General features: G+C 43.9%; 1 protein-coding gene across 1 annotated transcript in view; it reads right to left on the reverse strand.

Annotated features, from left to right (window-relative positions):
• ITSN2 (intersectin 2) overlaps positions 1-27,580 on the reverse strand; it is a 110,660-nt gene that overhangs the window by 42,601 nt on the left and 40,479 nt on the right. The window contains exons 5-18 of the mRNA XM_064145733.1: positions 25,663-25,826; positions 24,009-24,206; positions 23,648-23,744; positions 19,777-19,919; positions 17,710-17,773; positions 16,101-16,238; positions 15,471-15,556; positions 14,259-14,521; positions 13,254-13,403; positions 12,301-12,441; positions 10,228-10,315; positions 7,689-7,828; positions 5,729-5,809; positions 2,661-2,797 (exon numbers count right to left, since the gene is read on the reverse strand). Of these exons, the coding sequence (XP_064001803.1) occupies positions 2,661-2,797; positions 5,729-5,809; positions 7,689-7,828; positions 10,228-10,315; positions 12,301-12,441; positions 13,254-13,403; positions 14,259-14,521; positions 15,471-15,556; positions 16,101-16,238; positions 17,710-17,773; positions 19,777-19,919; positions 23,648-23,744; positions 24,009-24,206; positions 25,663-25,826 (1,890 nt within the window). The remainder of the gene's footprint in view (positions 1-2,660; positions 2,798-5,728; positions 5,810-7,688; positions 7,829-10,227; positions 10,316-12,300; positions 12,442-13,253; positions 13,404-14,258; positions 14,522-15,470; positions 15,557-16,100; positions 16,239-17,709; positions 17,774-19,776; positions 19,920-23,647; positions 23,745-24,008; positions 24,207-25,662; positions 25,827-27,580) is intronic.

A 27,580-nucleotide genomic window follows, 5' to 3' on the forward strand; every position in this document is an offset into this window, starting at 1 on the left:
TTGGAGGTCTCTTCCCACCTGGCTGATTCTGTGATTCTCTCCCTCTGTTTTGCCCAACTTTATCCTTTAGTACTGTAAGGGTCCCAGAGCACTGGAACAAGCTCCTCAGGGAGGTTGTGGGGTCTCCTCTGGAGACTTTCAAGGCCTGTCTGGATGTGTTCCTCTGTGATCTGTGTGTCCTGGAAGTCCTGTGTACCCCTAAATTCCTCTCTCTCTGTGGCTTGAATGGGAGGGGGAAAGCTGCCTGGTCCCCCTTGTCGCCTCCCCGCAGGCATGAAGGCAGTGAGCAAAGGGGTCCTGCCCGCACAAGGAGTGCCCTGTGCAGTGCCCGCGCTGGGATCGAGCCGGGATTGGCTGTGCGCTTCCGCGCCTAAGGTGTGGTAACTCTGCTCTTTGTCTAGCGAGGGTATAAATATTGGGGTCTTCCTGCCTTTGGGGTTCCTGCCTTGGATTTCATCCCTGCCTAGACATTCATGTTTGCCTGAGAGTTCGTTTGCAGACCGTCTGGAGAGAAGAAAACAACAGTAGCACCTTACACAGCAAGAATCAAACCCTAGAAACTGTCTTCTTAATCACTGAAAGAAAGGCAAACACAACTAGTTGGCAACAAGACCACAAGAAACCAAGAACTGAGAAAAGTGCCTGAGTCAAGGCTGGGCTGAGCAACACCTGGACTATGAATGTGAAGGGATGGTCCTCTCAGACATGCATTTGAATTTTCTCACTGTCCTCCTAAAAAACTGACCCAAATTTACTAATGTTTTAGACCATAAGCCTGCCACTCACCCAGATTTCAAGATCAACATGGGAATCATAGAATCATAGAATCAACCAGGTTGGAAGAGACCTCCAAGATCATCCAGTCCAACCTATCACCCTGCCCTAGCCAGTCAACCAGACCATGGCACTAAGTGCCTCATCCAGGATTTTCTTGAAGACCCCCAGGCACGGTGCCTCCACCACCTCCCTGGGCAGCCCATTCCAATGCCAATCACTCTCTCTGGGAAGAACTTCTTCCTAATATCCAGCCTATACCTACCCCGGCACAACTTGAGACTGTGTCCCCTTGTTCTATTGCTGGTTACCTGGGAGAAGAGGCCACCTCCCACCTGGCTACAATGCCCCTTCAGGTAGTTGTAGACAGTAATAAGATCACCCCTGAGCCTCCTCTTCTCCAGGCTAAACATCCCCAGCTCCCTCAACCTCTCCTCATAGGGTTTGTGCTCCAGGCCCTTCACCAGCTTTGTTGCCCTTCTCTGGACATGTTCCAGCACCTCAACATCCTTCTTGAACTGAGGGGCCCAGAACTGGACACAGTACTCAAGGTGTGGTCTGACCAGTGCTGAGTACAGGGGAAGAATAACCTCCCTTGTCCTGCTGGCCACACTGTTCCTGATGCAAGCCAGGATGCCATTGGCTCTCTTGGCCACCTGGGCACACTGCTGGCTCATCTTCAGCCTACTATCTACCAGTACCCCCAGGTCCCTTTCCTCCTGGCTGCTCTCCAGCCACTCTGTCCCCAGCCTGTACTGCTGCTTGGGGTTGTTGTGGCCAAAGTGCAGAACCCTGCACTTGGCCTTCTTCAATCTCATCCCATTGGCCTCTGCCCACCTATCCAGCCTGGCCAGGTCCCTCTGCAGGGCTCTCCTACCTTCCAACAGCTCCACACCTGCTCCTAGCTTGGTGTCATCTGCAAACTTACTGATGCTGGACTCAATCCCCTCGTCCAGGTCATCAATAAAGATATTGAACAGGACTGGGCCCAGCACTGATCCTTGGGGAACACCACTGGTGACAGCTGCCAACTGCATGTGGCACCATTCACCACCACTCTCTCAGCCCTGACATCCAGCCAGTTCCTGATCCAGCACAGAGTGAATCTGTCCAAGCCATGAGCTGCCAGCTTGGCTAGGAGCTTCTTGTGGCAGACAGTGTCAAAGGCTTTGCTGAAGCCCAGGTAGACTCCATCCACAGCCTTCCCCACATTCACCAGGCAGGTAACCTGATCATAAAAGGAGATCAGGTTGGTGAGGCAGGACCTGCCCTTCCTAAACCCATGCTGGCTGGGCCTGATCCCTTGGCCATCCTGTAGGTGCTCTGTGATGGCACCCAAGATTACCTGTTCCATGACCTTGCCTGGCACTGAGGTCAGGCTCACAGGTCTGTAGTTTTCTGGCTCCTCCTTACGACCCTTCTTGTGAATGGGTATCAAGCAGTAAATACATTTCCTATTGTCTCAAGTATGAATCTCATAACTGGACATACATGACAAAAAAATCACAGTATCACAGTATCACCAAGGTTGGAAGAGACCTCATAGATCATCAAGTCCAAAATAGTATCTATTCAGTTAGAAGTACTTCTAAGGAAACAGGTTAGATCTTTTGAAGGCCAGCAAAACAGAAAACAGAAGGCATTTTTTAACTGTGTGAGCATTATCTATTAAAGGAGCTAAAAATCTTACTAGGGAAAGTGGCTACTTGGTTTACCTTTAAAGCAGATAAAAACAGATTGGAAAGGGATAATTCAAATCATCCTAATAAAATGTTTTCTCTAAGACCACTTGCTAGGATGATTTCTTGCTGATAAGATCCCCTGCTTATTGAAGTCAGTGTCTTTTGCTTCAAAAACTGCAATGCTGATACATTAGGACACGGTACCTTGCAGCCTCATCTTCCAGTCGCTTTTTCTGTACAAGTTCAGCTCTTCTTTTTTCTACCTCTCTTATTTTGTCATGTTTGATCCTGTGAAGCTGCTCCAAGGCTAACTGCTGTGTGTTGTAACTTTCTCTCAGGTCCTAAGGAAGAAACACAATGAAGTACATCAAAAGGAACAAAGACAGTCTTTTGAAAGCATCCAGGCATTTTAATGCTTTGTGAACCAAGTTTTCACAGTATCACAGTATCATCAGGGTTGGAAGAGACCTCACAGATCATCAAGTCCAACCCTTTACCACAGAGCTCAAGGCCAGACCATGGCACCAAGTGCCACGTCCAATCTTGCCTTCAACAGCCCCAGGGATGGCGACTCCACCACCTCCCTGGGCAGCCCATTCCAGTGTCCAATGACTCTCTCAGGGAAGAACTTTCTCCTCACCTCCAGCCTAAATCTCCCCTGGCACAGCCTGAGGCTGTGTCCTCTCGTTCTGGCGCTGGCCACCTGAGAGAAGAGAGCAACCTCCTCCTGGCCACAACCACCCTTCAGGTAGTTGTAGACAGCAATAAGGTCACCCCTGAGCCTCCTCTTCTCCAGGCTAACCAATCCCAGCTCCCTCAGCCTCTCCTCGTAGGGCTGTGCTCAAGGCCTCCTCCCAGCCTCGTCGCCCTTCTCTGGACACGCTCAAGCATCTCAATGTCCCTCCTAAACTGGGGGGCCCAGAACTGAACACAGCACTCAAGGTGTGGTCTAACCAGTGCAGAGTACAGGGGCAGAATGACCTCCCTGCTCCTGCTGGCCACACCATTCCTGATGCAGGCCAGGATGCCACTGGCTCTCTTGGCCACCTGGGCACCCTGCTGGCTCATGTTCAGGTGGGTATCAATCAGCACCCCCAGATCCCTCTCTGTCTGGCTGCTCTCCAGCCACTCTGACCCCAGCCTGTATCTCTGCATGGGGTTGTTGTGGCCAAAGTGCAGCACCCTGCACTTGGAGCTATTGAACCCCATCCCCTTGGACTCTGCCCATCTGTCCAGGCGGTCAAGGTCCTGCTGCAGAGCCCTTCTGCCCTCCAACCCGGTCACATCTGCCCCCAGCTTAGTGTCACCTGCAAACTTGCTGATGACTGACTCCATGCCCTCATCCAGATCATCTATGAAGATGTTAAAGAGGATGGGGCCCAGCACTGATCCCTGAGGGACACCACTAGTGACAGCTGCCAGCTGGATGTGGCACCATTCACCACCACTCTCTGGGTCCGGCCCTCCAGCCAGTTCCTAACCCAGCACAGGGTGTTGCCATCCAAAGTTTTATTGCCATCCAAGTTTTATTGCAAATGGACCAAGTAATTTAAGTTATTAATAGTCCTTGGAGGTCACTGTAAAGAAAGCCAAATAAACAGACATATAAAAGTAAATGGCAGGTTTGCAAAGTCTCTAACTTAGGTTTAGAAAGAGCCCTTCCAGTCATACAGCTACTGGAAATGGCAAATATGACAAAGAAATAGGGAAGATATATAACTGAGTCTTCAAACACAACATTAAGGACATAGAAGGGAATCAAGCCTATTTTAAATAAACCAAAGGAGGCAGACTTCAACTGAAAGTCAGCACAATGTCATCAACCTGAGAATGCATCCCTTCATTAGGGTGCTCATCTTTGTGATGCTTTCTGAGTGATCAGTCTCATATTTGAATAGAACTTGACAAAAAAAGAATACCTCTATAAAAAACAGCCAGCAGGCTTACAAATGTGGCTGGCCTTAGCCTAAACACTGCCTCACACTATTCACTAGCGGAAGAGTATTCCCCTATTTGTAAACTTCACTATTCTACTCCTTTTCTTTTGTTTCAATTCCTAGTCCAGCTCTCTCTGATGACAAACTTTATCACAGCAGAAAATCAGTGAGAATTTCTGGGATGACTAAATTTGCAGTAGAAAAAAAACATGCAGGGATAAAATCGCTTCAGATTGTACTTCATCGTGTTACAAAGCTTCTGCAAGAGACTTTCTTGTGAGTCCTACTGATACACACTGAGCAATCAGAGGATCACAGAATCATTGCAGTTGGAAAGGATCTTTAAGATCACTGAGTTCATGCATTACCTAACTCTATGCTGTATACCATACTCTGGTACAACAGGTATAGCCTGACTTTTTATATCTGATCTCATAAATGTAAATAAAGCAGTTAAGATAGAGTCTCACTGCAATATGTACCTCAACCAATAATCTTGTTGACTAAGACATACTGTGCAATTGACTTGAAATGTTGGAGTCATTCAAAGTCTCTGTAGCAACAAACTACATCAAGCAACTGGCTACCATTTTCCCCCAAGCATATTCAGCTGAGAATATTTTTTCTTCTTATTTTGCATGGAAATTGAAGACCACTGTGGAAACATACCTGCATTATAAAAACTCTCCTATCTTTGATTTATGGCCAGAAAAACCCTTATGCAAAATGGAAAAGTCAGTTAAGTAATTGTGATTATTTAGTGTTGTTTACTCAGAAACTATTCTCAAAAACTTCTGACCCCAGCAGACAAAAACAGCAAATTGGTTTTAGTATCAGGTTAAGCTGGAAGTGTAATAGCATTCTGCTTGCTATGTCATACCACATATGTCATATTATGGATATTGATGTTACTTCTAGACTTGAAACTTAGAAAGAGCTCATATACCTGACTCACAGCTTAAGATGTATGGATACAGTTCAAGAACAACAGATGGAAAAGTGGCAGAAATCACTATTTCCATCTAAGGCAGTATACATTTGATTGACATTAACCTTAACTGAAAAAAAAGAAGTATCTGGGCCAAACAACCTAGTAAACACAGACTACTAAGAAATAAAATGGGTTTCAGTAGTTTGCAGTTTGGATTTCTAAGCAGGTAAGAAAAAGTTCAGTATTTAAGAGAATATAAAAGCCAGCAGAAAGAAAAAGGGCCTACCTATTTTCATTAGGGGAAAATTATTTAATAGAAGTTGTATTTCCAAACAGAAAAGGATTAAGCAGAGAAAAATTGCAAAATAATAAAAAACCAAAAGAGCCAAAGATTAGAAAATAACCTTAAGTAAGAGGAAGAGGTTGTTGAGACAGCTTAGCAGAGACAAAAGGCACTGAAGAACAGAATCATCCATATTCTCACACTGTAAGATAAGGTAGATAAAAAGCCAATTAATCTTTGCACTATATTTTGAAAAACATATTTTAGGGGAGACTGTACTGTGGATGCAGCCACTGAACACAGCAAGCCATGCAATAAACAATTAAAGCTGTACTTTATATGTAGCCACTCTCAGTAAAGAGAATAAACTCATTTATTGCTCACGAATTTTGTGTTCTTTTTACTGGAGAGTGCAGACCCTCAAGGCTGGCCCAGCATAAATCCATTAAGTAAGGATAAAGGTCACATCAGTGCCACTAGGAGTAAGCTGGTAAAAAAAGTTAAGTGGATGCATGATGTCCTGCCAGAGAAGCTGCACATGTTTATAGGCAAGTCAAGAGCTACCTCAGAAATAAAAATGCCTGCAAGGCCATTGGTAAATCCTTCTACATTCTACACTAATAAGTAAACTATCCTTACTCTTAGGATAATACCTGTCTGCTATCAGATCTTGGAGTCATGGAATAGAACCACAGAAATTTTGGTTGGAAAGGATTTCTGAGATTGAGTCCAACCATTACATAACTCTACTAAGTCTGGTGCTAAACAATGTCCCTTAGTGCCACATGTCTGCTCCTTTTCAACACCTCCAGGGATGGGGGTTCACCATCACTCTGGGGAGCCTCTTCTAGTGTATGATAACCCCTTTGGTCAAGAATTTTCTTGTAATATCCAATCTAAACCTCTCCTGCTGCAGCTTGAGGCCATTTCCTCTTATCCTGTAATTTATTACTAGGGAGAAGAGACAAATGACCACCTTATTACAACCTCCTTTCAGAGAGTTGTAGAGAGCAAGAAGGTCTCCCACCAGCCTCCTTTTCTGCAGGCTAAACAACCTCAGTTCCCTAAGACGCTCCTCAGATGATCTGTTCTCCAGACCTGTCAACAGTTTCATTGTCCTTCTCTGGACTTGTGCTAGTGCCTCAATGTCTTTTCTTGTAGTGACAGCCCCAAAAATGAACACAGCACTCCAAGTGTGACCTTACCAGTGCTGAGCACAGGAGGACAATCACTTCCCTGGTCCTGTTGGTCACACAATTCCTGCTACAGACCAGGATGCTGTTGGCCTCCTTGGCCAGCTGGGCAGACTGCTGGCTCACGTTCAGCTGGCTGTTTATCAACAGCCTCAGGTCTTTCTCTACTGGGCAGCTTTACAGCCACTCTTCCCCAAGCCTGTATCTTTGCATGCAGTTGTTGCAATCCAGGTGCAGGACTCAGGACTTAGCCTTGTTCAATCTCTTAAGAACTGGCCTCAGCTCACCAATCCAGCCTGTTCAGGTCCCTCTGCAGATACTTCCTACCCACAAGCAGATCAACACACGCTCCCAGCGCAGTGTCACTGGCATACTTACTGAGGGTGCACTCAATCCCCCTGTTTAGATCATTGATGAAGATGCTGAAAAAATCTGGCCATAATACTGGGCCCTGGAGAACACCACTTGTGTTCTCCTTTTTGAACAATATCCTCTGAAACTATGTACTTCTTTCAATAAAAGTGAAATGTTCAGTCCCTAAATAGTAGCCAATATAATCTCATTACTTTAAGAACAGATTCTGTAAGTTTCTGAAAAACTTCAATTCTAAATCAAAACTAATTCCAGTAGGCAAAAGGTAAGAGTGAGCAACAGCTGATCCATGCAAAGCAATGACAAGCAAGAGATTCATGTTTTAGTACATCAGCAGTAATTTTGAGAGCAGCTTTATTCTATTATTTACTCCAAGACCTTTGATAATTCTTATTTGACACTGGAAGCTGGAGAAAGCTTTGTGGAAAGCCTAGTAAAAGTGAAACCAATCTTTGTGATTGGATGAAGAAACAAAGATGCTGCTTACTGGCATAATTATTTAGATAATATATGTACCTTAAGCTGACTGTTAAATGCATCCATCTCAGCGAGTTTTGAAGCAGTCTCTTTCTCAAGGGCATCTAGTTGTTCCTTAAGTCTTTGACATAATTCCTCCTTTTCTATGGATTTCTTCTGCACTGAACTGATTCCTGTACCTGCATAAGCAAACACAAGCAATTTCACATGGATGTCAGTTTTCACTAATTATCTTCCTAGTATACATAGGATCATAGAATCAAGCAGGTTGGAAGAGACCTCCAAGCTCATCCAGTCCAACCTAGCACCCAGCCCTAGCCAGTCAACCAGACCATGGCACTAAGTGCCTCAGCCAGGCTTTTCCTGAACACCTCAAGGGACGGTGCCTCCACCACCTCCCTGGGCAGCCCATTCCAATGCCAATCACTCTCTCTGTGAAGAACTTCCTCCTAACATCCAGCCTAGACCTACCCTGGCATAACTTGAGACTGTGTCCCCTTGTTCTGTTGCTGGTTGCCCGGGAGAAGAGGCCAACCCCCACCTGGCTACAATGCCCTTTCAGGTAGTTGTAGACAGCAATGAGTTCCTCCCCTGAGCCTCCTCTTCTGCAGGCTGCACACCCCCAGCTCCCTCAGCCTCTCCTCATAGGGTTTGTGTTCCAGCCTCCTCACCAGCTTTGTCACTCTTCTCTGGACACCTTCCAGCACCTCAACATCTCTCTTGAATTGAGGAGCCCAGAACTGGACACAGCACTCAAGGTGTGGCCTGAGCAGTGTTGAGCACAGGGGAAGAATAACCTCCCTCATCCTACTAGCCACACTGTTTCTGATGCAGGCCAGGATGCCATTGTCTCTCTTGGCCACCTGGGCACACTGCTGGCTTCCCAACCTTTTACTCACAAACATTCCCTGATTTACCTTTCTATTCACATACAGCACAAATAAGAAATGGTCCCCACACTTGAGACATGAAGGTATTGCATACATTACACACAGAATAATTTGTCAAGTGAGGTGGCTTTTTTTTAATATCAGACCAATTCATTCAGTGGGTTCTTCATGCCAGTTTAGTGGTAATTAATTATTCAGGGTATAGCTGAGAACAAACATGGAACTGATGTCAGATGGCATTTGGTATTACCTAACACACCCCACTATTACTTGTAAATAGATGTGTCCCCTTAGGTTTAAAATGACAACTTATTCCTCCATGTTCAACACCAGCTGAGATTATTAAAAGCATTTATTGAGGCTTTAGCACCTCTGCAGTGAAATATTCATCAGCTCCACCTTCTTAGGGCTCAAAATCTGGTCGATTCTATGATTCTATGAAAAGACCAGATACATATTTAATAATCAATAGTAGGCTGAAGCTGAGCCAGCAGTGTGCCCAGGTGGCCAAGAGAGCCAATGGCATCCTGGCCTGCATCAGGAACAGTGTGGCCAGTAGGACAAGGGAGGTTATTCTTCTCCTGTACTCAACACTGGTCAGGCCACACCTTGAGTGCTGTGTCCAGTTCTGGGCCCCTCATTTCAAGAGAGATGTTGAGGTGCTGGAAAGAGTCCAGAGAAGGGTGATGAAGCTGGGGAGGGGCCTGGAACACAAAGCGTATGAGGAGAGGCTGAGGGAGCTGGAGGTGTGCAGCCTGGAGAAGAGGAGGCTCAGGGGGGACCTCATTGCTGTCTACAACTACCTGAAGGGAGATTGTAGCCAGGTGGGGGGTGGCCTCTTCTGCCAGACAACCAGCAACAGAACAAGGGGACACAGTCTCAAGTTATGCCAGGGTAGGTCTAGGCTGGATATTAGGAGGAAGTTCTTGCAAGAGAGAGTGATTGGCATTGGAATGGGCTGCCCAGGGAGGTGGGGGAGTCACTGTCCCTTGAGGTGTTGAAGAAAAGCCTGGCTGAGGCACTTAGTGCCATGGTCTGGTTGACTGGATAGGGCTGGGTGCTAGGTTGGACTGGATGAGCCTGGAGGTCTCTTCCAACCTGGTTGATTCTATGATTCTATGAATTGCCATTTTAAATGCCATCACATTCTAATTAGACAGAAATGAAACTTAAAGGTCCCAAATACATTAACAATGCATCTAAGGTGTTAACTGAATAAAAAACATATTTGTGGATATGAAAATTCAGAGAATCCCAGAATCCCAACATGTTGGGGGTTGGAAGGGATCTCTGGGGACAATCTTGTCTAATCCTCCAAGCAATGGCAGGCCCCTCTAGACTGGGACTTCCAGTATGATTTGAAATACAGACTAGTGTGTATTTAATGTAAATGAACTCCCTTGAGTTTATTCCATCCAAAAAAAGACAAGGCATAACAACAGCTGTGGGCTGTGTGGTCTATATACAGTTTCAAGCAGAATCTGTGCCTTCTCACACAAAAAGTGTTTGTTTGCCCTTTGTTTAGAACATGAAGGATATAATGACAAGCAGATGGAACAATGCTGTGATGGCACAAATTGAAATGATGTAAAAGTGAAAATGTGACTAACACCTCTGTAGCCTTCCTCCTTTTTTAACCAGTGATAAAAAGCCAGAAATACAAAGAGAATTAATATGCAGGAACTTACTCTGAGTTGTTTCAAGTGGAGAATTTTTAATTCTTTCACTTAACAGCTGTTTCTCAGGAATTAAACAGGTGAGTTTATTTTGATACTCCTGTAGATATTAAAGAGAACATTAAAAAAAATCAATATTGTTTATAAACAAGCCAGCAAAAAAGCATGAATTTTAAGACATTTAACTCATGTCTGCTAGTTTGAAGCTAGCTAGAATGTTTTAGTGAGAAGAACTAAATCACAGGCTGTGAAAGGAAAACAAACAGGATGATGTCTACTTCACTCATAGGCTTGCTGAGAGATACAAGAAGAAGAATCCAAACATAGATAAGACACTTCTTCTGCTGGGGAGCTCAGGGAGGCATTTTCTTTCTCTCTCTAACCTCTCTGCCATCTCTCTGATTAATGCACTTTGCTTCCTAACCCCCTGGCCGAATCTTCATTCTTCCTTGGGACTGGGGTAAGGTTGAGAGGGGTGGGAGAAGGTAGAAGGGTGTTTGGGAGCCCATCCTGGGGACTCAGGTTTCTGGAAGGGCTGTTGTGTTTCTGTATTCCCATTTCCCTTGTCTATTTCTGTCTATAACTGTATATACTGTAACTATCTGCTTGTATATTGTGCTAGCTGTAAATACAAGCTTCATTCAATTTCCAGAGCTGGCTGAGTCTAGTCTGGGTGATTTCCAAAGTGGTGGAGGACAGGTAACACTCACACCATCACATCAGGTTAATGAAATATGGTCGCAGGTTGTCAGTCAGTATGGGGTTAAGGAAAAAAATACTTCTACACTCTCAGTACAATTCCTATTAAAACTGAGTATTTTAACCTCCAAAACAGTAACATAGCTGGGAAAAAAACCCACACCAGAAATGATAGAAGTGTAAATATTGTCATGAGAACAATTCAGTCCCAAGCCTAACATAAACCAGTAACTTTACATGATGCATGGGAACATGAAAAGAATTTTTCCTGATGTGCAAGAGTTTTACATAAAAATGCAACAGAAATTGATTTACAGTAGCAAACTGGTTTGAAATGATTCATAGAATCGTAGAATCATAGAACCAAGCAGGTTGGAAGAGACCTCCAAGATCATCCAGTCCAACCTAGCACCCAGCCCTAGCCAATCAACCAGACCATGGCACTAAGTGCCTCATCCAGTCTTCTCTTGAACACCTCCAGGGACAGTGACTTCACCACCTGTCTGGGCAGCCCATTCCAATGCCAATCACTCTCTCTGCCAACAACTTCCTCCTAACATCCAGCCTAGACTTCTCCTGGCACAACTTGAGACTGTGTCCCCTTCTTCTATTGCTGGTTGCCTGGGAGAAGAGGCCACCCCCCACCTGACTACAATGCCCCTTCAGGTAGTTGTAGACAGCAATGAGGTCCCCCCTGAGCCTCCCCTTCTCCAGGCTAAACACCCACAGCTCCCTCAGCCTCTTCTCCTAGAGTTTGTGTTCCAGGCCCCTCACCAGCTTTGTTGTCCTTCTCTGGACACCTTCCAGCACCTCAACTTCTCTCTTGAATTGAGGGGCCCAGAACTGGACACAGCACTCAAGGTGTGGCCTGACCAGTGCTGAGTACAGGGGCAGAATAACCTCCCTTGTCCTACTGGCCACACTGTTCCTGATGCAGGCCAGGATGCCATTGGCTCTCTTGGCCACCTGGGCCCAGAACTGGACATGTCCTGCTATTCAGAGAAGAGGTTAAAAAAAAAAGAGCAACAAGGTAATTCAACCCAAGGATCATGTTACTCCTCATATGAATAAGAGTCCTCAGAAAAATTTGAGTCTGGAGCCACAGAATAATTCCTAATTAAAGAGAAGTTATTATTGGCAGTTCCATAAACTAACAGCTAAGTTTTTGACAACTCTGATCTTGTTGCATATACAATAAACACCACAAATAAAACTAAAAATCCCTGCAATGTTGATGGCCTTGCTATTTCCTCTCTCCAGTATCATCAAACTGATTCACTCTTCCACTCTCCACACATCCACTCTGGGGATGTATCATCAACAGCATTATGGAAACACAGAACAGAAAGAGAAGGAAAACGACAAGCTTAGCAGAAAGTTACATACCTGCAGCTGTTGTTGTAGCTGCTTGACCTCCATGATTCCTTGGTCATATTTCTTATCTAAAGCCTCCAGTTCAGATTTTTGAATTTGCTTTTTGCTTCGAATATCCTGCAATCTGCCCGAGATTTGCTGATGTTTGTCTGTCTAGAAAGAAACAAAAGGCCAATTATACCACAGATCTGGTCAGGCCACACCTTGAGTGTTGCATCCAGTTCTGGGCCCCTCAATTCAAGAGAGATGTCGAGGTGCTGGAAAGCGTCCAGAGAAGGGTGATGAAGCTGGGGAAGGGCCTGGATCAAAAACCCTATGAGGAGAGGCTGAGGGAACTGGGGGTGTTTAGCCTGGAGAAGAGGAGGCTCAGGGGAAGACCTCATTGCTGCCTACAACTACCTGAAGGGAGGTTGTAGCCAGGTGGGGGTTGGGCTCTGCTCCCGGGCAACCAGCAATAGAACAAGGGGAAACAGTCTCAAGTTGTGCTGGGGGAACTATAGGCTGGATGTTAGGAGGAAGTTCTTCACAGAGAGAGTGATTTCCCATTGGAATGGGCTGCCCAGGGAGGTGGTGGAGGCACTGTCCCTGGAAGTGTTCCAGAAAAGCCTGGCTGAGGCACTTAGTGCCATGTTCTAGTTGACTGGCTAGGGCTGGGTGCTAGGTTGGACTGGATGATCTTGGAGGTCTCTTCCAACCAGGTCGATTCTATGATATGATTCTATGACATGATTACAGTATCACAGTATCACAGTATCACCAAGGTTGGAAGAGACCTCACAGATCATCAAGTCTAATCTGTTGGCAAATTAGGTAACGATTGGTTCTTCAAAACTGCTCAAAATATCTGCTTTAAATTCTTCATCTAAACCAGAGCAAAACTCCTAGCAGGCCACTAATGTACATTCTAAGATCTGCATGATTTAAAATAATGTATTGCAAGATACAGAGTGAAAATTCTGTCTTACCAAAGCTTCTAATTCAAGATTAAGGCTCTTCTTTTTAGAGGTCAGCTTGACAATTTCTTCTTGTTCTCTGTTACGTTGATTAAGAAGTTCTTGGCGACGAATTCTCTCCCATTCCAGTCGCCGCTGGCGCTCAAGTTCTTGCTTTGCTGCCTGCAGGGAAGTTACATTACCTTAAATTACAATGGAGATGCAGAACTCTGAGACCATAATGTAATGTGCTCTATTTCTAAATAGCATAACAGTAACACAACATACTGTCTTTTGAAAAGTGCTCTTAGGATCATAGGATGTTAGGGGTTGGAAGGGACTCAAAGAGATCATCAAGTCCAAACCCCCCCGCCGGAGAAGGACAATACTATTTAACACAGATCACAGAGGAACACATCCAGACAGGTACAGAGAAGGAGACTCCACGACCACCCTGGGGAGCCTGTTCCAGTGCTCTGTACATATTTCAGTGCTCTTACATATTTCAGCATCCAAGAATGGACAAAACGATTCTGAAAGATTCTTCAAGCCATGCTGCTAACAAGAAAGCTACGTAATTCAGAGAGAAAGCCTGCTTAGCTTGGAATACTGCCCGTGAATGAGCACACTGACAGATATTGACCATAACCTCCCCTGAGTAGTTCCCAGAGCCACATAAAATATTCAAGCTTTATGCAAGCACTGAAACAAGAAGCATCAAATCTGTCTGAAGTTCAACTGTTAAAAGATTATCAATTATGAATCCAGAATAAACTTGTTTGGTATACAGACTTCTTCACAAACCCAACAAAAGATCACCTGTCCCGTGAAGCAGCTGAAAATCTCCAACCTATAATAACACTGGATTCACTTAAAACAGACACTGTTTTCAGACAGAAACATTCCCTTTCCAAGACAGCCTGGCAATGGCCATGTAAGGAGCCAGAATCAAAGCCAGCATTCAAACCCTGACAGCTCTGACACTGCATCTATGCAGATACTACTAAAAGCTTCAGAAAATACTTTCAAGAAAACAACCTCCCGCCTTTCTATTTCTTTCCTCCTTTCTTCTTCTCGTTGTCTTTCCAGCTCTCGTTGCCTCTCCAGCTGCCTTTCCAATTCGAGTTGTTTCTTCCTCTCCTGTTCCTGCCGCTCCCTCTCTCTTCGTTCTTGTTCTTCTCTTTCTTTTTGAGCCTTACGTTCGGCCTCTCTCTGCTGCTGCTCCAGCAGGACTTGGCGGCGTTTTTCCAGCTCCATATTCCCCCTCTCATAGTTGGCTTTCCTTTTGTCCTCAAATGTCACTAAAAAAAGGAAAGGTAGTTATTTTTGTCCTGTGCTAAACACTGCTCTCAAACAAGCACTTTGGTCAAGACCCTAAAGATAGATACTTTATTTTTGGTAAGCTCAGGTCATGCATGGTAAAAGCATCTTGCACTTGTCAAAGCACTGTTTTTCTTTTCAACAATACTTTTACATTTTCCTAAGTCTATTAGACTTTGTCCTTTGAAACCAGCCAGGAAAAGGACTTGAATTTTGGAGGAGATATTAAAAAGGCTTTTGTAAGATATGAGAAGACTTAATTCTGTTAAAATAGTTGATCTGTGCAAGCATCATTAGTTGCTTAGTTTTTAAGGGTCTTCCCAGTAAGAGGTCCTGGAGTTAAAACCAGCAGTCCAATAAAACAGGATCAAGCTCAATTACCACAGTATATGATAAATAGAGATACAAAGGAATGGCTTAGGGTCCCAGCAACCGCTCTTCCTAAAAGAGAGGTGATTTGTGTCTCACAGGGTGTACGTAAGAGATCTTTGCTGGTAGCACCGAGGAGTCAGTAACAGAATCCACATCACGAGCAAACCATCTAGTTTTCAGGGAATTAAATGGCATTGGAAACTGCTGCTTTCAAAATGTTCAAAACAAAGTGGTGCCAAGAACTTTCAACTGAAAAAACAACTGCAGTAGCACAGCATTATGTGGCCATGAAGAATTTGTTTTGCAAAATGCATTATTAATCAGCACGCTTTTCCTTTCCTAAAGCTAAACCCAGCCTCTTATTTCTGCCCTCTACAATTCTACTCTATGTAACAGGCTAACTACATCCACTTAACAACCTTCCTGCCATCTAAACTAAAAGGGATCTATCTACTGAAGTGCAGCTCCCTTATGATTTGATTATGTCTTCCATTTCCTGAAGATTTCAGTGGCATTCAAAGACAGCCCTATACATTAACAATGTGAACCTTATCTTACCTGGCTGTTTTTTCTGTGGTTCCTCCTCTTGCACAGCCTGGTAAGATGGCAGAGTTCCATTTATGTTTTCAGTAGATTTTCCACTCCTGGAGGGGAAAAAACCACACCACCATTGTCAAAGAAATAACACATTTATTTTCTTAGTATAAAACACTTCATTGGGTATATATATTATGTTTCACTGCCATCAGTGATGGTCAGAGGGCTGGAGCCCTTCTCTATGAACACAGGCTGATGGAGCCAGGGTTGTTCAGCCTGGAGAACAGAAAGCTGCAAGGGGACTTTTAAAGCAGCCTTCCAGTATTTGTAGGAGCATACTGGAGAGCTGGAGAGGGACTTCTTAAACAGACATGTAGTGATAGGATGCATGGTAATGGTTTCAGACTGGAAGAGGCTAGACTGAGAGTAGACACTAAGAAGCAATTCTCCACTATGAGGGTGGTGTGGCGCTAGAACAGGTTACCCAGAGAAGCTGGGGATGCTCCAACCATGGAAGTATTCAGAGCCAGGTTGGATGGAGCTTTGAGCAATCTGGTCTAGTAGGTTCTCCTGTACGTGGCAGGGGTTGGAACTAGATGATGTTTAAGGTCACTTTCAGCCCAAACCATTTTATGATGCTATGATATATACCTGAAAGAAGGTGGAACCAGTTCAAGAGGTAAAGTTAGCGGCAGAGGTTGTCCAGCTTTGGCCATATCGGTTAGGTGCATGGCCAACACAAACTCATCAGCTTTCAGCTGTCCATCTCCATCAATATCAGCTAGTGACCTGCACAGATTTAACAGCAATAATAATCAAACATCACATTCACAAATGACAGCTGAAAAAAATTAACTGTAAAATTGATTTTTAAAATAGAGAATCCCTGTGAAATGTTCTCAGAAACTGTGTGTGCGAAACAAGTGAAATGGCTACAGAAATGTGGGTGAGAAAGCAGGAACCCCTCTCAAAGAGCTAGCAATAGGTAGACAATAGCAGCAGTGCATCCTTAGACAAAGGAAAAAAAAGTCACAGGCATACACACCAGTGAAAAACAAAGGCAGGAGACGCTAACATTAAACTTCTATTGTGTTCACAGACTAGCATTATTCACACAGAGCAGTACCATTGTTACAGCAATTACCATGACTACAGCATGCCAGCAGAAATATTGGTAACTCCTACTTTGCACAAAACTGAAAGTTTGGCTGCTAATCCTCTTTACTTGGGTAAAGAGACGCCCTCACGTGGGCTACTGTTAGCTTTGGGTTGAGCACACAGGAGAACAATGGCTATTAAATACCTGCGGTATTTCCCCATACTCCACAGCGGAGGAATGCAACTTGACACTCCATTTTTACCTTCACAACATGCTGCATGAATATAAGCAACAGTACAATTTACTGCTGCTAGAAACAAATGATTGCCCTAGGATAAAGACAATGAAGAATGGGAACTCAGGAAGTGTCACTGGAGGTCTTCAAGAAGGGACTGGATGAGGCACTTGCTGCCACGGTCTAGTTGACTGGATAGGGCTGGGGGATAGGTTGGACTGGGTGACCTTGGAGGTCTCTTCCAACCTGCTTGATTCTATGATTCTATGATGTAAAGCAACAAGTTATTGTGAGCTCTGCTAGGCCAGCATATTTTCTGCACAACATCCAAGTTATGTTTCCAAGTGTAATCCAAACTACCATATCTAGCAGGGCAGATTATTCAAGCCTTCACATCACAGAATATCAGGTTAGAAGGGGACCCCAAGGATCATCTGGTCCAACCTTCCTAGGTCAGAGCAAAGTTTAACTGAGATTGCCCAGCATCCTGTCAAGCCAACTGTAACCATTTTGAACACCACAGTAAATGGAAGTGTTACCAAACGTGTCATATGCAAATGTCATTATGGGAACTGCAGTAACAAATGCTGAAGGGTAACCTCCTTTTAAATCTTTCTCTACATTCTAAAGCTAGCAAGCTGATTTCAAAATTCTACTTCTAAAAGGAACAAACCCATCTCTACTGAACCAGTGCATCACTGAATCACAACCTGAAATTTCTGTCTGGATTGTTTCATGGAATTTAACACAGAAATTGAAAAAGAAATATGTCAAGACAGCTTAAAAAGTAGTTTTTAAGAAGTAGCTTAGCTTCAGGTTATGATTTTACATCTATGGTGTCCCTCTATAATCTTCTATGAAATAAAGTACATCTCCTCTCTTAATACCATAAACACTCTGAATTCAGAGTCAGTAACTAAACTTACCAAATAGTAGCCAGCTGAGTCTGTGAAAGGTTTGATTGCAGAAGGGCATTCCTTGCCTGAAATCCTTGGCAAAAGTGTGAAAGATTTTAATACTTTGAAAAAAAGACTCACAGGTAGCAAAAAAAAAAAAAAACACCCAAACTGGGTCATGAACTAGGGCATGTTTATTTTTAATATTAATCTAATCCATTTTCATCAGTGGTTGGCAGTTGGCTTTACTTCCAGGCTTAATGACAGGCATTACAACCTGAACACAATAAAGATGTGAGTATTCTTCTGTTATGTTTTTTTTTTCATTTGGAGCAACCTAATAGAAAAGCTGACATGAAAAATGGATATTTCTGGTAATCCCCACAGCTGTTACAAAAGCATAGCTGGCTGTCTACCAAAGGCTTGAGATACCACACTGGAAAGCTGTTTCCCCTGATAGCAAAGAACCATATGTCCTTCTAGACGTGTTGATAAAACCTTCAGCCTGAAATCAACTGAACAGGACAAAGAGTACTGAGACTCTTGAAAGAAATCATTTTCCTCCTTTATGGAGGCTAGGAAACAGAGGCAGAGGCTTGACATATGCTTATGCATAATGGGAGATCTAGTCAGCTACAGACAGTCATACATATTGCCTTTACAGTGACTAACTGCTTGGGCAGCCCTCTACTCACTGTATTAGAGTGAGTAATCCAGTTTTGTAAGAACTTCCACTTCCATATGTATTAATTTCATGTGAAGTCATTTGAAACCACCACAGTGCCATGGTAAAGCACAAATGCCACAGAAAGTCAAGAAGGAATGACTTCCCTAAAAGAACTTTTGAAAGATTCCAATCAGTAGTTACAATAAGGCAGCATCCTCCCTGAATTGCTTTCTTTGAACAGATAAAGCTGAAATCTCTAAGCAATCACTGCTATATAGACACAGGGACACATGGCACAAAAATGATCCTGAGGTGTCCCCCATGTTACAAAGTTGTAAGAAATAGTCTCAGTCCAAGGAGTGATCACAGTATCACAGTATTATTAGGATTGGAAGAGACCTCACAGATCATCAAGTCCAACCCTTTACCACACAGCTCAAGGCCAGACCATGGCACCAAGTGCCACGTCCAGTCCTGCCCTGAACAGCTCCAGGGACGGCGACTCCACCACCTCCCCGGGCAGCCCATTCCAGTGCCCAATGACTCAGTGAAGAACTTTCTCCTCACCTCCAGCCTAAATCTCCCCTGGTGCAGCCTGAGGCTCTGTCCTCTCATTCTGGTGCTGGCCACCTGAGAGAAGAGAGCAACCTCCTCCTGGCCACAACCACCCTTCAGGTAGTTGTAGACAGCAATAAGGTCACCCCTGAGCCTCCTCTTCTCCAGGCTAACCAATCCCAGCTCCCTCAGCCTCTCCTCCTAGGGCTGTGCTCAAGGCCTCTCCCCAGCCTCGTTGCCCTTCTCTGGACACGCTCAAGCATCTCAATGTCCCTCCTAAACTGGGGGGCCCAGAACTGAACACAGCACTCAAGGTGAGGTCTAAGCAGTGCAGAGTACAGGGGCAGAATGACCTCCCTGCTCCTGCTGGCCACACCATTCCTGATGCAGGCCAGGATGCCACTGGCTCTCTTGGCCACCTGGGCACACTGCTGGCTCATGTTCAGGTGGGTATCAATCAGCACCCCCAGATCCCTCTCTGTCTGGCTGCTCTCCAGCCACTCCAACCCCAGCTTGTATCTCTGCATGGGGTTGTTGTGCTGTGCTTAACTGCTGACTTTATGGAGTTACCTTCCCCAGCATTATGGCTCTCAGGCTCTTCTAGCTGTATCTTACAACTGTCGGTCCTGCCCTCTACCTGGAGAGACTGCTGCCTCCCTTCAGACTCCTCCAGATCTAACAGAGCCCATGCTAATAAACTGATGGCTATTTCCATCCCTTGGCTGAACAGAAATGGGAACTGAAACCTGCTCTTTCTTGCATAGGTCTGAATGTCAACAACTGCATATTTCACAATTCCAAGAGAAGATTCCAACCCTCAGACTGTGACTTTCCAGTGGCAGAAAACATTCCTCCAGATCAAACGCTGCACTCACCTGATAAATAACCACTCATACTTTTATCAAGACTGTTAAACTTCTGTCTGTATTTTAGTCTGGAGGCCTGAGGAACTGCCCAGTCTGAAGATACAATCTTTGGTGAATTCCCAGCGAGAGAAGCACTAGAGGAAGAATTTGAACTGCAATACAATTAAAAAAATAACAAAAGAGAAAGGAAGAGAAAAAGAAAGGAAGGAAGAAGTTATTTGGCTTAACAAACAGGCACCAGAACAGGTAGGTAATGTCTTCTGGTAACACAAGACCACTTCCACAAAGATTACCTCTGCTAAAATGCTACAAATTTCATCACTAATACAGAATTTTACTGTGAAAGTGGGGACACATATCTAAAAAGAAACTCTTGAATTCAAGATTCTGTTACCTTGCTATCACAGGCACTTATACCACCTAATTCATGCTCACCACTGCAAAATAATGCTATAGAAAAGCACAGGAGAACACAGAATCATAGAATCAAGCAGACTGGATGAGGCACTTAGTGCCATGGTCTAGTTGATTGGTTAGCCCTGGGTGCTAGGTTGGACTAGATGATCTTGGAGGTCTCTTCCAACCTGCTTGATTCTATGACTCTATGATTCTATGACCTCCAAGATCCAGTCCAACCTAGCACCCAGCCCTAGCCAGTCAACCAGACCATGGCACCAAGTGCCTCATCCAGGCTTTTCTTGAACTCCTCCAGGAACAGCAACTCCACCACCTCCCTGGGCAGCCCATTCCAATGCCAATCACTCTCTCTGGTAACAACTTTCTCCTAACATCCAGTCTCAACCTGCCCTGGCACAGCTTGAGGCTGTGTTCTCTTGTTCTGTTGCTGGTTGCCTGTGAGAAGAGGCCAACCCCCACCTGGCTACAACCTCCCTTCAGGTAGTTGTAGATAAGTGAGGTCCCCCCTGAGCCTCTCTTCTTCTCCAGGCTAAACAACCCCAGCTCCTTCATCCTCTCCTCATAGCGTTTGTGTCCCAGGCCCTTCACTTGCATGAGAAGGTGGACACCTAAGTAACTTTAAGAAGCATGCAAATGAATAACTACAGGCAGAAAAACTTATCTGATAAACTTGCAATCAAAAGAAGCTTCTTAAGCTAGTAAAGTCATTATATTCCACATCTGCCTGCCATGGGCTTCAATACCATGGGCATCAGAAGAATAAGAGAAGGGGAGAAGGCCTGATACTAGCCAATCCAATCCAACCCAATCTAATCCATTTATTGCATCCCAAACATGTGTTTTTATACCTTTCATCAGAAGGCTACAACTTGTATTAAAATGCAATTGGTTACATGCACTTGCACTGGGAATTACACACTAATTAGCGTAGACATTCATCATATTCTCTCAGCAATACATACATTGTGTCTAAGCAGAGACAGGAGAAAACCACAGACTCCAGCCTTACATTTGTCTGTGTTTGTTACACCATTCTCTAAGGTCATTCCAACCTTCTATCAGTACTTCTGAGCTCCTGCACTCTCGTCTGTCAGTAGTGTTCCACTATTTCAATTTCCAATAGCTGTACCACAGTCGGACAATTCTTTCCACATCTTTATTGATGATCTGGATGAGAGGATTGAGTCCAGCATCAGGAAGTTTGCAGATGACACCAAGCTAGGAGCAGGTGTTGAACTGCTGGAAGGTAGGAGAGCCCTGCAGAGGGACCTGGACAGGCTGGATGGGTGGGCAGAGGCCAATGAGATGAAACTGAAGAAGGTCAAGAGCAGGGTTCTGCACTTTGGCCACAACAACCCCAAGCAGCTCTACAGGCTGGGGACAGAGTGGCTGAGAGCAGACAGGAAGAAAGGGACCTGGGGGTACTGATAGATAGTAGGCTGAAGATGAGCCAGCAGTGTGCCCAGGTGGCCAAGAGAGCCAATGGCATCCTGGCCTGCATCAGGAACAGTGTGGCCAGTAGGACAAGGGAGGTTATTCTTCTCCTGTACTCAACACTGCTCAGGCCACACCTTGAGTGCTGTGTCCAGTTCTGGGCTCCTCAATTCAAGAGAGATGTTGAGGTGCTGGAAAGAGTCTCGAGAAGGGTGATGAAGCTGGGGAGGGGCCTGGAACACAAACCCTGTGAGGAGTGGCTGAGGGAGCTGGGGGTGTTTAGCCTGGAGAAGTGGAGGCTCAGGGGTGACCTCATTGCTGTCTACAACTAACTGAAGGGACATTGCAGCCAGGTGGAGGTTGGTGTCTTCTGCCAGGCAACCAGCAGCAGAACAAGGGGACATAGTCTCAAGTTGTCCTGGGGGAACTCTAGACTGGATGTTAGGAGGAAGTTGTTGGCAGAGAGAGTGATTGGCATTGGAATGGGCTGCCCAGGGAGGTGGTGGAGTCACTATCCCTGGAGGTGTTCCAGAAAAGACTGGATGAGGCACTTAGTGCCATCTCTGGTTGACTGGATAAGGCTGGGTGCTAGGTTGGACTGGATGATCTTGGAGGTCTCTTCCAACCTGGCTGATTCTATGATTCTATACCCAACATCTGCCTATTCCCTTTATGAGTGTCAATGAGAGGGTGAATAGAGTTTTTTCCAACCCGTCCAGTTTCTGCAGAACAGCACTTGATGGAGTCTATAGCTGTAACTAAACTTCCACCTGCAAGTCCCAGCATTTTCACAGTGTTTCATCTTTAAAGATAAGACAAAACCAGGTGCATCCAGCCTCTCTTGTTTAAGGCAATCTCCTACTCTATTAAGAACAAAACTATGTGCAGTATTATACAAGCCAATAAAGAATGTGGATATAAACAAAGCCTTTTGGGTGCAATGCTGGAGAGATGTCCTTTGCATGCAATTAGGTTACATAATGGTGAAAATGCTGTCAGCAGAAACACTGAACAGCAACTATTCTGCAACATTAGAACACCAGCCAAAGAAAGCTTCCTAATTTCAAAAGTACACATGATTACAGGCACACACCACACCTACAATCTCCCTACTGTACATCTGCATGAATCAGGTGTGTGTCTTTCTGTATGAAGAGCCCAAAGTCAGGTATGTTCACACTAGATCACAGAACCATGGAATGGTTTGGGTTGAAAGAGACCATAAAAATCATCTAATTTCAATCTCCTGCCATGCACAGGGAAATCTCCTGCTAGACCAGTTGCTCAAGGCCCCACCCAACCTGGTTCTGAATGCTTCTACAGCTGGAGCCTCTATAACTTCCCTGGGCAACCTGTTCCATTGCCTCACCATCCTTGTGGTGAAGAACTTCTTTCTAATGTCTAATCTCAATTTAGCTTCTTCCAAGATGCTCTGTATCAGCAGCAAAATGGTGCAAGCACTTCTGTATCATCTTCCAGAATTGAACTGGGGCTGAGCTGCTCTCTGGACTGTCTTTTGAGAGGCTGTTCCCTCCCCAATGGGACAGATATGCCTACACCCTCACTTGGTCTATGGCAAAGCTTTAAAATCCGTGACACAGAGGAGATGATTACAAAGTTTCATAATCTTCTATTATTCATAAAACAAATTCACCCATAAATATTTAACCATACTATTCTTACATGCCTGATAATTACATGGTGCCCTCTACAAAGAATGAGCACATCAATCCATAAACATTCCTTTTAGAACCACCTGGTAAGATCTATTGACTTATGAGGTACATTCCCTTCTTTTTGGCACTGCTTTCTCTGATTTGAACTCATCTACTTCAGGCAGCTTTGTCAGATGTACTGAAAATATTACTTATCGTGTATATGAAAACCAAATCTGCTTTCAGACTTGGTATGTCCTATTAGACAGACAGAAGTTCAATGAATATCCTCTGAAAACAACAATGCTTGCTAAGTTTTGAGAGGCATCCTGCTCAAGTTTAAGATATAACCACTTTAAACTTAACTTTCATACCTGCTAGATCCTAAATCGATTAGTGACTGTGCCTTCTGTATATTGGACACACCAAACCCTCCTGCCATGGGACCTAAAGAACCAGTATGAGGCAAAGCTGAAACAAACAAAACCAAAAAAAAACACAGGTTTAAGGTAATGCTTTGCAATAAACACTCAAGGCTTTGATAGAAGCAAGAAAAGCTGATCAGCGCCTTGTAGTTAGAACTGACTTGACAAATAGGAACTCTGGAAGAAAGACAATTTTTACTCTTACTGGTTTTTAAAACTTGCTTGCAAGTATTACCATCCCTGTCTGAAAGCAACCACAGAGAATATATTCACCATTCTGAAAGCAAGCACTGCACAGTACTATACTTACTTGAAGAGAAGGGTACGGACATAGGCTGCAGAAGGCTGGATGTTCCATTTGGCAACGAAGAGGTACTGACAGAAGGCACCAGGGGAGCAGAGATAACCAAAGGAGGAATGGAAGTCATGGAGGTCAGAGACATGGGAGCTAATGGTGTGATCGTAGACATAGATGTTGGCATGGACAGATTTGGCATACTACCCATTCCTAGAGCAAAATGCAACAATTCATGATTTTAATATTGCAAAAGCTTCAGCAAGAAACTGGGTCCATTATGCTAGGCAGAAACTACACCAAGAAACCTGCATCCAGAGATACAATGAGTTAAAATAGAAGCTCATATGTAATGTTTACTTTTTCTCTTAAAGTTTAGGCAAGGTGGCTGGCAAGGAAAATATACCAAAGGGCATGAATTAAAAGAAAGTAACAAATCTTTCCAAGCAATTAAGCCTCAAGGTAGAGAGATTTACCTAGCATTTCATAGAAGAAGATCTAGGTTTTGATGACTGCAGTTAGAACAAGCTTTTCAACAAGCCTTTCTATGTCTGGCTCCTGAGAGAGAATTAGGCCACGACTCAAAATTTGTGACAATCCTCTACAAGAAGAAGCTGTCACTGTTTTTGTGCTAATCTTCTTCCAAGTGTCAGCCTTGGGAGAATCCATACGGGTAAAAAAGACCATACTTAGGGACCCATGCCTAGCAAATGGTTTCTTTAAGGCAGTTGCCTGAAGCAAGTAAGAGCACCTGAATTACTGGCTTCATCCTGTGAAAACCAATGTGCAGATGAGATGATAGAAGGTTACTAGGAAGCAACTGTATGCCATCCATAGCTTTCTATAAATGCATGCACTTGGATGCAAACACAAGATTTAGCAATGGGCAAACACTTTAAATCATGTATGTAATTAACATATGCATACATTTAATTTCAGCATAAAAGGATGTGCTCATTTTGAATTCCAGTTGTTATGTTCATTTTGTTCTACAAACCAAATCAACAACAGGCATGCACTGAGTCCCAAAACACCATCAAAAAGGAGAGCAAAAATATAAATTATTCTATTTAATTGATCATACAACCAGGAGGGTGGTGGAGTCACCATCCCTGGAGGTGTTCAAGAAAAGCCTGGATGAGGCACTTAGTGTCATGGTTTAGTTGACTGGATAGGGCTGGGTGCTATGGTGGACAGGATGATCTTGGAGGTCTCTTCCAACCTGGCTGATTCTATGATTCTAGAGAAAATCTGACTCATTTTGAAAAGAGCACTTTAAGTAAGCGTTCTACCAAAACTTTGACCTTTACTAAGTTTAACTTTAAAAAACCCTGAGTATAAATAGGTGAATGAGTAGGAGGGAGACAAAAAAAGACCACGAGTACAAGATGACGGCCGGCAAGTCAGATGGCAGATGTCAATGGCCTCCTTGTAGCTCATGTTAAAATTCAGTAGAAGGTCTCTCTTTATTATTAAATGTCAAAGAATTAAATAACAAAAAGACATCAAGAAAGTGACTTTGTGAATTTTCTAGGCCAGAATACGCTTGGATTTCTTTTAACTCATTCACTCAATTGTCCTGATCATATCAGTCTTTGTTTCTGGCTGCAATTAACTCTGGATTTTTAATTCACTTCTGCAAAATAAGTAATTACATATTCATAAGTACCAAAGCGAGCTGACATTAGTGGTGAAAACACTGGAGCTTGTTTCATGACAGGAGGGAGAACTGCAGGCAAGTGCTGGCCTTGTAATTTCAGCTTGATGAGCTTCATGGCTATAGAGAATTCCTGCTGATCCATTTTCCCATCCTTGTTCAGGTCTGATAGTGTCCTTAAAACCAAAATAAAATAAACTTAGAACAGCCCACAAGGAAGAAAAGTAAATCTGCTTTTTTCACTTAATGAGAAGCTTTTCTTATTCTTGTTTTGTACAAGAAAACAAGGAACTGATTGTAACCATTTTTAGATTTACTGCTTTTGACAGCATTCAAACCCCCAGAAGTTTCAGAAGTTCAACCACCCACTTGGTAGCCTTCTGCAAAGGTCAGCTTTAAAGTTACTGTGTATTCAATACTTAGGATCTGAGGAAGCAGGACAACACTTGGGAAAACAGCAGTCTCATGCTCAGTGGACATGCTTGTTGCCTCTGCTGCACACCTCTGCTATGCTTTTTGCTGTGTTATGAGCTGGACCAACAATTTTATGCCTGGTCTAGCCTTGAGCTCTGTGGTAAAGGGTTGGACTTGATGATCTATGAGGTCTCTTCCAACCTTGGTGATACTGTGATACTGTGTGAATTAATGAAAAAATCTGAAACAAGAAAGTGCAGAAACTTGTTCAAGGCACTATGGATCCACTATGGAAAGTCCATTAATTCACAAATAATGGAGAGGTTTTTTAATCCTGTTTTCCTTGGAAACTTCTCCAAATAAATATGCAACAGGGCATACAGAAACAAACTCTTTGGTCAGATAGAAAACATGGAATCTTAATAATACTTAAAACATCTGAGGCACAGGCATAGGAATGTGAATAATGTCAGGTGAAATAAATAAGGAAATCAGACCTGGTTGATTCTATGATTCTATAATATGAAGCTGTATTTTTCCTTTCATTCTGTTAGTGTTCAGCATAAAACCCAAGGGTCCTACAAAAGGTTTCCTTGCCAGTCTTTTCTAGGTACTTCACACGACTGAAGAAAAATCTAACTTTGCATCTAGCTACTTTCTTCAGCACTCTTTCACAAGTGAGGTGTTCTCAACTATTTTGAGCCTCTCCTCCACGTCTTTAGCTCGTGTACATCCTAATAGCAACCAAGTACCCTCAAATGAACAGACCACTCTAGTGAAGATCAAGGAGTGACAAAGTCTGTTTCAAGCAGTGCAATCACCACATCTATGCTGCAAAGAACAGCACTTTCTCCAGTTTCTGCAGTACCTCACTGGCTGCTGTCTTACAGAGTATTGTAACTGACCTTCTACTAACATTTTCTATGACTTTAGATTTTTTAACCTGTGCTGGTTTGAAGCTAGCTAGAATGTTTTGGTGAGAAGAACTAGATTACAGGCTGTGAAAGGAAAACAAGGGTGATGTCTACTTCACTCAAAGGCTTGCTGAGATGTATACAAATAAGAATCAAAACACAGATAAGGTACTTCTGCTGGGGAGCTCTGAGCTGCATCCCTCTCTAACCCCACCCTCTGTTTCTTTCCTAATCCACTTTGCTTCCTAACCCCCTGGCTGAACCTCCATTCTTCCTTGGGACTGGGGTAAGGTTGAGAGGGGTAGGGGGAAGGTGAAGGGGCAGTAGAGAGCCCCTCCTGGGGACTCAGGTTTCTGGGAGGGCTGTTGTGTTTCTGTATTCCCTTTTCCCTTGTCTATTTCTGTCTATAACTGTATAGACTGTAAATATCTGCTTGTATATTGTGCTAGCTGTAAATATAAGCTTCATTCAACTTCCAGAGCTGGCTGAGTCTAGTCTGGGTGATTTCCAAAGTGTGTGGGGGCAGGAAACACCCAAACCATCACATTCCCCCCGTCTACTTTCAGGGTATTTTCCACTCCCAGTTTAGTAGCACAGAATTT

The sequence above is a fragment of the Pogoniulus pusillus genome, chromosome 7 (assembly GCF_015220805.1).
Source record: "Pogoniulus pusillus isolate bPogPus1 chromosome 7, bPogPus1.pri, whole genome shotgun sequence".
NCBI lineage: Eukaryota > Metazoa > Chordata > Aves > Piciformes > Lybiidae > Pogoniulus > Pogoniulus pusillus.